Source organism: Scophthalmus maximus, chromosome 18 (genome assembly GCF_022379125.1).
Source record: "Scophthalmus maximus strain ysfricsl-2021 chromosome 18, ASM2237912v1, whole genome shotgun sequence".
Taxonomy (NCBI): domain Eukaryota; kingdom Metazoa; phylum Chordata; class Actinopteri; order Pleuronectiformes; family Scophthalmidae; genus Scophthalmus; species Scophthalmus maximus.
The window spans coordinates 8,187,331-8,201,343 of NC_061532.1; the positions used below are offsets into that span (position 1 = coordinate 8,187,331).

The 14,013-nt window shown below is 39.9% G+C and overlaps 1 protein-coding gene across 4 annotated transcripts in view; it reads right to left on the reverse strand.

Moving 5' to 3' along the window:
* The window catches only part of LOC118290204 (MAM domain-containing glycosylphosphatidylinositol anchor protein 2-like), a 150,909-nt gene that overhangs the window by 30,495 nt on the left and 106,401 nt on the right, over window positions 1-14,013 (reverse strand). For all 4 annotated transcript variants that reach the window (XM_035617700.2, XM_035617699.2, XM_047328771.1 and 1 more), the window contains exon 11: window positions 5,266-5,414. In XM_035617700.2, the coding sequence (XP_035473593.2) occupies window positions 5,266-5,414 (149 nt within the window). The remainder of the gene's footprint in view (window positions 1-5,265; window positions 5,415-14,013) is intronic.

Consider the following 14,013-nt stretch of genomic DNA (forward strand, 5'->3'; position numbering starts at 1 on the left):
ATTCAAATATCATCAAAATAAATACCACGACTCTACTGATTTTGTTTCTTGAATCTCGACATGTAAAGAACATGAACAGTACAAAGGACATTCTTCAGAGGCGTTGGAATATATGACCATAACAGATATGTATTCCTCTCGCCATCTGTGTAGGATGTTCCCTCTCATCTACCAGTTAACCTTGTCCAGGTATTTGTATGATCGGCCGACATTAGATGCTACACAACAAAAACACTTTTTTCTCTCTAAGTTGTGACAGCTAGCTGCTCATTAGCCACATTTACTTTAGAAGCAGCTCCCAGCCTCTGAATTCAAAGGCAGAAGCATGAAGCAGAGATATTCTTATATTTGAAGAGAGAAAAATCCAGATTTATTTTTCCCCATTTAAGATATGCTTCAGTCTTCATTATACAATCATTTTTGAATACAGTAAAGACAACACCCTACACAATTGCCTCATCCTTCTCAAGTTTACCCTAATCACGTTCCAAACTGTTTTGCTACCCCTTCACACAAGGACCTTGAACTGACAAGAGCTTTACAACTCGTCTTTGAACAGTGAAGAGCACACGAGTGAACCTGTCTTTAATGACTAAGTGCAGGTATCACAGAAATGATTAGCTCATGCTTTTCATGTCTTGTGATACAATACAGCCCCCTTCATCAAAACGAGGGCTTGCTGCTGCATTGGCGAGAGAGAGGTGGGGGTGCATTTTATCCTTGAGAATCGGTTTAAGGGGAAGAGCTGCACAAAGACAAGTTACAGCTTCTGCATTGCAATTAAGTGACTATACATGCTCTTCTCAGTCAAAAGGAAAAGAGGAAGTATATTACGAGCAGGGAGAGAAGGAGAGGGTGTGAATGAAGGTGTGTTAGTAGTGAAGCAGTTTGTGTGTGTGAGAACAATACTAATTAAATAATCACTTAGAGTCTGGATGAGCCACAATTATGGGCTGCAAGTTTTCATCACCGTTAGTTTGCAGGTAAATAGAGTATTTTGTCTGTCGCCGGTATTTTGCAGACGGTGAACTTGTCCCGACCTCTCCTTTGAAAATGTTAGCTTTTCTCTACAAGAGGCATTGTAGTTGATTGCCATGAATTACACAGTGTTGGCCTGTAAGTGAGTGTGATCACTTAAAAAAAAGGGAATGATCATTTTCAGAACATTTTGCCAGTATGCTAGTATCTAGCTCAGTATGTGTGAAAACCAAACCTCTAAACCAATAGATTTGGATTGAAAGAACAGAGCATGTGATGTTTATAACTAGACACAGAGACGTTTTAAAGATGACACTACCTCCTCCTTTTGTTCTGAGTTCCTATTTGACAGTTTGGGTAATGTCTGCAGACTGGCAGCTGCATTGAGAAGATATGTATGCACTGCTATTTATACTCATGGCATAATACATGATACTGTATATTTAGGACCTATCCAGAAAAAAAAGCAAAAAACGCATGAAAACCAGCGTACCAATCTGTAGTACATATTAGGCCAACTGGTCTAATTAATGTGATCAGGCAAACTGTTGAAAACCATGTATCTCCACAATGTCTTTTAACTTTTCATAGGCTGAGAAGAACACTCATTTCTTTCAGGATTCTGCTTTACTTAAAATTAAGTTTCAAATTTCACATCCCCCAAAATGTTGACACATGGTTCTAACTGGTCATCATATTTTGTTCCTCTGCTTTTGTAGAATGTGAAAATATCCACAGCATTCAGAAAAAAGGCAATATTCATAGAATCTATTTTTTCAGATGTTGGAAGTAGAAAAGTATTGATCTACTTCAGTTTGTCTTTAAATCAAGAACTTAACGATCCTTGGACAGAGTGGGAGTTCATGTTCAAATATTCAGATCCAGTATATTTGTTGCAGCACATTTCCCTACAAAGTGTTAAGCTACAAAATCTGTATAAGCATTTACCGTAAATGGCGAATCCTTTTTAGGTCTGTAACTGAAATGTGCTATTTGTTATCAGTTCTGATGATATAAAACTACAGATGTTTGAATGGTTTATTATGTTGAAAATCTGTAGCTAAAACATAAGTGAGACCATTGATAGATATTTGACAGTGGCCCAGTTAAGCTCCGATCAAGCAAACACTTTGCACTTAACATCTTTCTGTTGCTTTATGAAATTAATAAAATGTTCTGATTACTTTAGTGCCATAAAAAAAGAAAAACACTGTGTAGGTCTCAATATTTAATTTCTAATGGATCCGATTCCAGAATGTGATGGTGAGTATCTTGTCAATTTACTCCAGGAGATGCCCTAGAGGGTTCCATCTAACTTCATTATTGTACTCCCACTCCACATCACCTTCTTTGCTAATGTTCAGGTGGTTCTTTAATACTATTTGATTAAATAACAATTCTTAAATGTGTTGTTCAGACTGGTGTCAGATTTAAAAACATCTAATTGTGTTGTTGTGTGTCTTTGTGTGTGCATGCGTGTGTCCCAAAGCTCCAGGCAGATGGAGGCCTCAAATGCTGGTCTTGGCAAACGCCGCCCGAACTCCAAATGAACAAATGGAAACAAATGGATTTTCCCCTCATCAAATCGGAGCTGGCGCTTACAGCGAATGTGCACATCAAACTTGAAGCATTGATCGAGAAAAACATTGAACTTTCAAGACGTTTTGAATCATACAGATAATGTACGTACTGGTGCATGAACCTTTGTTTTGATATCCATTAATGTTCAATGAATCCCGGTGCCTTTGCTCAATTAGAGTTTTCGGTTTACATTCCAGTACCTTTTATTCTCCACATTTTCCCCACAGAGGCAGAGTGCCTTATTGATTTAATTTCATTTGAGTGCGGCGGCAGTTCATGGGGTTTTTATGGAAACTTCAGCAGGATTGATCAAAGCGATAACTGGATCCAAAAGAAACACGAGGATAATCAAAGTGTAACGGTATGCAAGTGCTGATCTACTGTAGATTGCCTGCGTGTAATTAGTATGGCTCCTGTTGATCTGCGCACACACTCTGAGTTGACAGATCAATTGAAAAAGAAGAAAGACAAGGAGGAGCAGCAGGAGGAGAAGGAAGAGTAGCGAGGAGCAGCTCCAGGATGGCAAGATGCGAGTTGAAAAGGGTTATTTTCAGGGACGGGAGACAGCCAATCAACCCTGCTGGACAGCACAGAAGGTTCTGAAGTGGCGCGCTAGAGTATCAAAACAAGAGCAGATGTCACACGTGTCCATTGCATCCCTGACAGGTGCAGTGATTTGTGTTTTGTGATTCACGTCTGTGCGTTCCTTTCGGCAAAACCTTCTTTCCCCATTTCCCCTTCAGCTTGACTCTCTGTCATGAGGGGCACTGGGCAATAACACAGAGCGATCCATTACGGAGTCACAAGGTCAACCCGTTCGAGGTATTAATTCAAAAGTAGCGAGAGAAAGTCATAATCATTCTCAGGGAATGGTAGGGGAGTTGCGGCTGGATCTATAAATAGAGTGGTGGTGTAGTCCATGAGCCGGAGCCTTCTCTACTGCACCACTCTTTCACAGTCAGTGTGGGGGTATCTCTGTATTTATTTATTTACAAAAGAAGCTTCTCCTCGCACTCATCTCGCTCCACTCCTCTCTCATTTCCTCCTGCTCACTCCCTCGCTCCAAGTCTCCCTCACCAAAAGACATTACAGAAAAAAAAAAATCGTATTATCTGTCCAAATCAATACTAAAAGCCGAGACTCAATCAGTCACTGAGGGCATACTGTACAGCAAGTGCTGCCAAAAAAGTCTGAATTTTCCCTACAGCAAAAACTCTCTTTCATCTGAGACAATGGAAGATTGGTTGTTATGCCTGGGAGGAAAGAAATAATGGTCACACAGTGTACCCTCTTGAGATATCAAGGCAAGAAGGTGGAAAGAAATTAATTTACCCAAACACTGATTCTCTGCTAAACAGAATGGGGTAGCGATGTTCTCTTTTTAATAAACAAATGCGGGAGAAAATGTAAATGTTAATGGGATTTTCTGAATTACCGTGGGTCTGTTCTTGCACAGATGCAGACACGTGTGAAAAAAAGAAAAAAAACACAACCGCACAGGACTAGCTGGAAAAAGGAAAAGCAAATGTATACAGTAACCCTGGCAAGTTTTCAGACAAACGCATGGCCCGTGCAAACATGGGCTCTGCAAGCACAACATAATTTATTACCAAACACACCGAGTGAGATAGTTGACAGAAAAATCGTTTGGATTGTGTTTTCAAGCTTCAATTTCTTGAGGGTGTAGTGTGAAAAAACATGAAATCATATTATTCATTGCAGACGCTACTGTCAGGGAGTGCTCCCTAATTCTTAGCAGAACGGATTTTAGTATTGCAACATGCAATACTAAAAAAATCTGACATATGATTTTTTTTTAAATAAAGAAAAAAACAGGCTCCCTAATGGAAGCTCAGTTTGCAAACGCAAAGGCAATTTTTCCTTGAAAATCTGCAGCACCAATGGAGGTAGTTTACAGTTTCTAACTATCTAAATGTGATACCACACATGCTGCTGAAAAAAAAAAAAAATTAAGACCAAATGCAGTGCACATCGCCATCAGCGGAGCAAGAGAGAGAGAGAGAGAGAGAGAGAGAGAGAGGCAGAGGAAGGTACACATTGATTGCCAAAGAGAGCAAATGTAACCATGTCATCCATCAATGCTGCGGTGCCTGTCATCTGTGGAGTTTACTCGAGTAGCAGGGAAAACAGGAGCTATGCTTGCTCTTCCTCTCTGCGGGCTTCCCTTCCACTCCTCTCACTGAGCATCTGATGGAGAGCAAAAACAGTCGCAGCTTGTGGAAACCACGGAACCCGCTCAACCGACTGCCCCTGACAGGTTCTTAGTGATTCTGTTTGGCCCCAAAAAAATAAAAAGTCTCATTCAAATCCTCAAAAACTGAAGAATAAGACAGACAATGAATCGAGATGGAAGATCCAGCATTGTCGAGTGGATAACAAAAAGCAAGACAAAGTTGTGCAGTAGCGTCTAACACTTGCCTAAATTGGCAGTAAGAAAGGTTTTTCTGACCCATGGCACAGAGCTGACTTTAATTCATCTGTGAACAGTCAAAAAGAGGCTGACCAATACCAATCACTCAACAATTGTTGAACAAGGAGCCAAGAAAGCATTCTTCTAATAAAGCTCTGTGGGAATGAATAACAAAGTGCAACAAATGTGAATGACGCACCCATCGGTTAAAAGTCAAACACATATCAGCGGGCAGGAGGGTGAGCACTCTGGCCGACAGCTCGTAGTCATTCTACCTGTCTGATGCCCAGTCTGTAGGCCACGATGCGGTCCACAGCGTTGGGGTTCATCTGGGTCCACTGGAGCTTGAAGCCGTAGACTCTGGGTCTGTTCTGCCACAGAGGGCTGTAGGTATCATAGTAGAACTCAGGGGGGTAGGCCTTTCCTGGAGACAGAACGTTGATAACAATGATATTAAATACGGCAATGTTCATTTAAGATGGAATAACAGTCTAGAAGCATATCAATGAATCTAAGGGTTTCATAACAAATCATTCATACAGTATAGGTATTGTATAAGTATAGGTAACGCTATTGACATGACTCTAAATATTTTTCTCTCTCAAACTTCTGAAAGGTCCCTTCAGAGCCATGGAAGATATGATGCAACAGGTTTCATTCGCTGGGTAGTACTTGCCATGATGGTTCAACCTAAGCATATTTGTAAAAATGGTGGCATGTCCCTTTATGATAATCAAAAAATTATGAACCATATCATGACTTCTGATGAAGCAGCACCGTATAGTATCTCTTATTGTATGTTTTGTTTTTTTAAACCAATGAACACATGGATCAATGAACACATTGAACAACAAGGTGGAAATCTTAAAGCAGTTTGAAGGATTTTACAGTGAGAAATGTCATGAATGTAACAAAAAAATTTGAAAGAAAGAAATATTTAGAAAGGTCAGTGCAATAAGAGATGTATAATTATTTAGAAAAATATAGAAAAATAAATTCCCACATCAGTTTCAGAATGCTGCTGGGGTAAAATTGTTGTTCTCATCATTATTATGAAATTACCTGCATTATAGAAAAGCTGTGCCTTCTGCCGTTTTTTTTTTTGTTACATAATTCAGGCATACTCTAACAAGTGTAAATTCAAGAATGAATAAATATAAACATGTAAATGATTGATTTGTTGACATAGTAAGAATTCTGTTTCTACCCATTGAATATGGGCACATATTCCTGTTTCTGCTTTGACACAGTTCCCCCCCCCCCCCCCCCCCCCCCCCCCAAGGCTCATTAAAGTTTCATCGTATGTTACGTGACATACAAAACATTCGTGGCATAGAATCACGGCATGTGCCAGAATGTATGTCTCGTAAATGTAAGTGCATCCTGAGTGTCCGTCCCATGCAATGTGCTCTAAATGTCCCTGCATTCACCTCAACAGCCTCCGCAGTAAAAAATAATGTCACACAGCTAGATCTGAACTAACACACAGATCTCCTGAAACCTTTCTTTCAATAGCACATTCTGCTTTGATAGAATGTGTGAGGATGTGTTAGCCAAAGAATTGTGGCTTGAAGTGAATACATGTTGAAGTTCTCAGCTTCCCAGTCACAGTCTGCAGGTTGATTCTTGACAGCTGACAAAGGAGCTGGCAGAGCATTGTGCTTAAAGAAATATCTAGAAACAAGCTTACAGGATAACCTTTCGTGCAAAGAATAGTGATTCACCTCGGTGACACATTGCGGCATTGGTCCCATGCTATTTGGGCTTGTTTGTTGAAGGATGACAATACCCAAGGCAAGTGATTGTTAATTTCCACGGAAAAGACGGCGGAGCAGCCATTGTTAGTTCAAACAAAAGCAGCACTGGGATTTCATGTACCCGCACAGAGATGCAGCAAGTAGTTGATGTATATGTCAGGCAATTAGTTAAACCTGTCAAGTCAGTTTACGTCATTGAAGGATTATAATTATTCTCCTGAACTGTAGATGTGGTGAACTGGCTATGTCCTTGGTGTGAAAAGATCCTTGAACCATCGATGTCCTTTGACTTTGAGTGCAGCACTAGTCTGACACAGCAAAACACTGTGGGTATCAGTCTTTCACTGGGCGCCTGTTTCAGGCTGCGTTCTCCTCCCCTTCCACTTTCTTAGCATTTTCAAAAAAAACCTTTTTCTTAGGGAAACAACAAGACGTGTGTCAGCGCTAGCAACCAACACTTTGAAGATGGCAGATTTGTGCAGCCAAACAGTCGACAAACTCCCTTTACTGTGTTTTTCTTTGTGGCATTTTCTTTGCAGGGGATTTTAATGGCAGTGATCACCACCCCATGGGAAAAGAAAAAGAGGAAAAACGCCACCTACTGCACAAGACTGTGTAACATCATGTCATCTACTCTAGCTTTAGAAAAGAAATGAAAAAATGGCCGCCTCACTTGCCATACCTCAGCTTGAGTGACATGGTCCTTCATTAACAAGCAAATGTATAAAGTAGTCTTCATTGAGTAGTCTACACGTTCCCTGCACTGCTGCCCTAAATACCAACAAATGCAACAAATGTGCATTAATCCACAGCTGAAAATAGTCCCCAACAAATGCAATATTTAAATCAGTTCATGTAATGTTTGCTGAATATTTGAGCACTACAGGTCTTAGCCGTTTTGGGAAATTATTTAGACATAAAAAAATGAAACTGTAGTTATTGTGACTAATTCTCAACGTTCTGCAGTAGCTTGGGACGACAGTCACAGATGACTACACTGCAGACAGTACTGAGTGACGGTCGCACACATTGTTGCTTCGGTCTTTTCATGAGATTTAGGGCATTTAGACAAAAAATACAAGACCAGCCTTATCTTTTACAAATATTTCATATGCCGGAAAAAAAACTCACAGTGATGGAGGGATCGGACCACGCTGCTATATAATCATGCAGCGACTGATATGAAATGCCAAGAGTATAAATTGCCTTTTGATGAAGGCTACCATAATGCAAACAAAATGGGTCAAACACTGCTGAATTAGATGGAGAAAACATATACACGTACATTCATAATATTAAAAAATCTAATAATTGTTTGATCCCAGTTAAGGAAAAAAATATATAATCATTTAAACTTCAAATTGAAATGGTGAGGTGCCTTTGTAGGAGGAAAAAAAAGAAAAGGTTTAGCTGTTTAATTTGGCCCCTGACTGGTTTGATCAATTCTCATAATTATCCATGATAATAAGTCAAAATCAACACTAAGGAAATTTTGTTCTGCATTTTAGACAATTAATCAGGTTAATGATGCTTTGGGCTGCCAACCGCAGGTCACTTAGCCTTTACATGGATAAGGCTATTTAAAATACAATATTCCTGATCTGGGGGAAAGGAAAACACGTTCATCAGCCAGATAAAAATCATTCAGGGGGAAAATAACGAGCAAAAGTGAGACAAATATTGTTAATTATTTAAGGACGTAATATATTTTTAAATGTTTTATCTTTATGTAGAGAAGAGAAAGAAAGGCATCTGAAAAGGTCATACTGCGGGTAAACCTTTCTGTGGGGACTGAAGATGCTTCAATAAAACCTGGCTACATGCACAGCTGAAATCCTAACGCAACCAGAAAACCACATTTTGCAAATACATAAATAAGGACAGGATAATTAGTGTCTGTACTTCACTCTGCACTATTTCGCTTTACAGAGCCAGCTGTGTTTACAGCACACTGTACAGCAAATGTTACATAAGTCAGCCGGGCAGATAATGTCAGTTATGTTCATACAGTGTATACTGTAGAGCAACGCTAATAAGGAAAATAAAAGGCTGTAGTTTCCAATACAGCAAAGTCACGAAAGGTTAATTATACTGACAAATAACAATGGGTTTTCACAAATCGTCTTAAAAGATTCCCCCCCCCCCAAAAAATTAAAAAGCACATGACTTAAGGAAAGGACACTATTAATATGCACACCTTGCCTCTAATTTTTTTTACAAAACACTACATAAATTTAATATATTCATACATACATCAATTTTCTCTTATTTTGAGAAAAATATTATTATTATTATCTCAAGCTCATTGGTAAAATCGGAGTCTATTGAAATATGCAGTTTAATTAAGCAAAAGTCGCTTACTCCTGATAATAGGTGATGTCTGGTGAAGCACATTACCATACCCACTTAACCTAACCAAGCAGACTCAGTTGATTTATTTTATTTTTTAATCCTGTTTATAACTGCAGAACCAATGCAATGATTCATAACAGTTCTGTGAAAAAACCCTTCAGGCACAGGGCTGACCTTGTTTGCAGACTTCCTTTTCATTTCTTTTAATGGGTCTACGAACATGTTTTCTTCTTCAGGAAAACACTTTGTCCCACCATATGGTAAGTGTTGCTATATGGTACTGGGCTGATGTGGGATCTAAGCCTTTGTAGCAGAATTGACGTCCACATATGGATGCACAGCTGGCCGAGACAAACTCACCACCACCACAACGCAAATAGCTAAGTGACTATTGGGAAAAGGCATTAGATAGATTAGAAGACTCAGTGGTAATAGCCTGGTTGTGTCCTTCTGGGATGTGAAGAGTCGAATCGCTGCGGTATTTTTCCTTAAAGGGACATGTTGAAGATTGAACTGGTAATGAGTCACTATCCAGTTTGTTCTTCCACACTTCCCTCCCTCCTTGACCATTCTATGAATCAATCTCAGAAAACTAAAATGTATATATACTGAATGATGTTTCTTCTGATTTTATCCTTCTTGGTCAAAGGACAGAGGGCTGCTCTAGAGTGAATATTGTATTGTAACTGATTTGAAAAAAGGACAAGCACAAAAATAAGTCCGAAAAATAAATAAAAGAAAGAAAGAGGAGATGACAGAAAAAAAGCGAAATAGATTGTGTCTGTCCCTCAAGCCTGACAGACTTTCAGTCTGATCACAGATGACATTATTCACATGCTGCCTTTTACTTTGACCATGTAATGTCAGTCATTACTTCCTACAGGATCCATCAATGTCATGAGCTGTGGAAAGAATTCAACATCATCCTCCATTTACTGCAGTGGGGAAGTTAACCCCATGTGAAGTGGGTGTAGACTATAAAAGCAGAGAGCCGAGCTACTTAAAACCACACATGGACGTCTGAAAAGCTAAGAGACAAACGCTGATCAGGTTTATAAGTTATGATAAAGTAGTCCTGTAAAACGTTACAACTTCAAAGGTGTTGCTATGGAAATATCTCTCACTAGCTCCAATTATGCCAAATAACATTGTGGTTTGTTGTGCGGCTATTTCATTCACATAAAATATTTGTCCTGTTTGACCTTGACAATGACCCAGTAGCTTGAAAACCTGTAGGCTACATAATGTTTTCAAAATATAATTTCAATTATGTAACAGCTTCTTCAAAAAATGATCTACTGTCGTCAACCACCCATTTATGTTGTAGATGCTGTCTTGGTCTTCATAGCACCTCAATCTAACTAATCTAGAGTAAAGGTAAAATCTATTGAGCTTTTTTTGCTTGTACATAAAAATGACACCAGAGCATCAGATTGTACCAGCTCAAAAACAATGTCTGGGGAGGTTATTTAAAACACACCTCAAAGAACCAAACAAGTGTACGAAAAAATAAATAAATCCAGATGACAAAAGCATTACGGATAATGGATTCAATAATAATATGATAAAATAGACTAAATGCAGAACTGGGATTCAAATGGAGATAAAATAGTCAGTGTTTGAGTCACACAACAGAAAATACAATTCCCTCCTAAATACAGATATCTGACTGAAGTTTTAGAGTTCCACAATGTGATTTATGCATCATTATGGATATTGGCTACAATTTAGGGAAACTTGGACCATAAAATCACATCTTTACTTACAATGCATTAGCAAACCTACAAAATACTAAATATTGTCCTGGAGAATTTTTCTTTTTCTTCAGATTGAGGACATGCGGCCACATTACCCAAACGATGAAAATATAAATTACATAATGTTGTCCTTTCTTTGAAGATTTGCAATTTTTTTTAGCAAAACTGTTTATTGTTTGGGAGAAAGGGGGAGGAAGATTAGACTAGGCATCAGTTTGTTAAGAATGTCAGTTTTGCAGTAATTATACAAATTCAAATACATTTTGTACATGAAGTTAATTTTATTCATCATGGTTAGTGCAACACATGCCAATTCATAATATCTCAACTCCTCTCCAACAGTGCACATTTGCAGCCTAAGGCCAGAATGTAAGGTGCATAAATAGCTGACTGCATCAGACTAGAATGAAATCAGAGAAGAAATGCCGGCTGACGACCCAAAGACTTTCTTTTTCACTATCTAACTCAAAGGATGAAGCAAGATTTCAGCATTTGCTAAAAAAACAACAACAAGAAGAAAAAAAAAAACCTCAGGGTTCCCATGACAGAGAGCGTAAGCCAAGGCTCAGTGGTACACATTACATCCCTCTGAGGGGTCTCCCCCCTGGCACAATTTAATGGCCAACTTGGCCACTGCTGCCAACTCACTGTTTCCACAGATGTCCCGATGGCTTGGCACACGGGCATTCATGCACATGTACACACATGCTCCGCTGGCACACATACTTTCTAAGGCATCAGAATATAGTGTCCCCAGATTGGCCAGCTGCCCGACTTTGTTGTGCTTGCATGTGTCTGTCGGCATGGTAACATGTATGTTTCCATGGTGTGTTGACTGGGCTCATGAGTTGAATCGAGCCACTTTGGCCACAGGCCAAAACTCCTGACTGATATGTTTATTACACATCTATGAAGCCCACAGAGGAGTCAGGGAGAGAGTGGTGAAGAGAAATCCACTGAGGCATCTACCTGTCTTTACTCTGTGAAGTGAGCCAACCATGATACCACCTAAATGTACGAACCGTTACAAATATTTCATGAGCTTCATCTCGAGGTGGGCTCAGAAGTCACAGAGGAGCTGAAACCGGGCTGCTCTCGAGCAGGTTATTCATTTCAGCCACACTACAGAAAAGTGTAGATCTCATTGTGTGGCTGTAGGGTGTCTGGATGGAGTCAAAAATCTTAGAGAATAAGAGCTGGAGTTAAGGGAATAGTGTGTGCCAGATTTCGTAGATGATGGGAGGAACCAAAGTAGATTTTCTGCACCATGGTCTTACACTCACGGGGTTACTGAAAGAGCCTCCATACCTTTGGCAACCACTGAGTCCAGATGGTGGGAATCTGGAGCATTGGGAGGGAGGGAATGAAGTGATGGCAGGAGAGAAAGGGGAAGGAGGGATGGAGGATGAAAGGGAAGGAAGGGGAGTGGAGGCTGAGCAATAGCAGGCAAATCCCAAGCCCTGCTGAGAAAAACAAATGGCTAGAGGGTGCTATCTGCTTCTGTCTCTTTGCTCCACCCGTTTCACCAGGGAGGCCTGATCTATGGCACACAGCAGGGGCGGAATGTTTTAAATGAGAAAGATGAAGAATGAGGAGGAAGACAACACGGACAAAGAGAGGAAGAAAGGAAATCGAAAAATCGAGTGCAGAAAAGGTATGATTAGGAGACAGCAACAGATAGAGAGAAATGGACAGTATCAAAGAGGAGAGCAACCTAAGTGGCAGAGGATCAAAGTGACAAATACTCCTCCTGTGACCCTGCAGCTCCTGTCTCTAATGGGAGGTCTGGGAGATTGAAACCTTGGCCAGAGTTCCTGCGGTCACTCAGTGTGGCCAAACTAATTTGGTCCTGTCATAACAACCCAGTAAGAGATGGACACTTGGTGCTTTTGATGAAAAAGAAAACCCCAACAAGAACAGAAAAACAAAAAAAAAGAGGCAATCTATGAAAGATAGGAGGAAGGGGGGCAAGTGTGTATTATCTGAAAGAACAGCTTTACATGAGGCAGAGAGAGAGCCGACATGATTGATGTGTCCCATTGTTGTGTTGATTGTCATTCGGACTGACAATCTATGACGTTATTTCTTTCAGTTCTGCTTTTTTATTTAAATCATTTTCTGTCACAGGCAGAGGCATCCGCCCCCCCAAAGCAGAGCATGACAACTGCTGTTAGATGTTTGTGGAGCCAATTTCAGCAGCCCAAAGGAGAGCATTCTGTACCGAAGAACTGGCTGCGGACATGCAGGCGTGAGAGTGAACACAAAACGCCTGCCATCAAGTGCCACTTCAAGGTTGGAGGTTGAAAAGTAAATGTCCTTCCACTGAGTGCAAGATAGTGGAAGGGAAATCTTCTGTGCGGTACAGTATGTGACTTTTACATAATTCACCGATTAGTAAACGTCCCCCTTGAACAGGTAAAAATCAAAGCTTGGCGAACGTAACAAGACAGAGAAGTTGTTGAAGTGCAGTGCATGGGCTCTGGTAAGATAAGATATATATATATATATATAAAAAAACTGTCCACTGCAACACTGTAGTATTATTCCACCGTGTAGAAGCTGCTCCAGGATGTGATCAGTTTATGGCGGCGGTAGCTCCTCTCTCCTGCTCTTTATTGGATTTGGGGAACTGTGACGAGCAGCTAAACTTTTCATCCAACTAGTTAGTATTCAACAACGTTCAAAGTTAAATATACTGTTTGAGAATACGAACAGTAAAACATGAATCTAACCACTATCTTGCTTATCCAAGTAAAATGGCTAAGCAGCCAAACAGGGGGTTTGAAAATTGATTCTGATGCTGCCTTTTTTAACTCAAACTTTGAATACGAGGACAAGAAGCTGATTCTTTATTTTCACATCTTTAAACTCTACCTGGATCAGTCTTTTCACATTATGTCCTGTGGCTATCAAACAGCTTTTAAAGGATTCTGTTTTAAAAGCTTGGAAAATCAAAAGTGAGCTGGTGACAGTAGTTTCAAACTACTCACCGAGCTTATGTCTCTAGGTAGCTACTTGTTACTACAACTGTTAGTATTTCACTACCATAACCAGGTGTTTATTATTGTAACCATGGCGACGAAGGCACATTAAACCAAACCCTGATATTTCCCTTGATGTAATCAAGCTGCTTTTGTACCTACAACTAACTAAACTA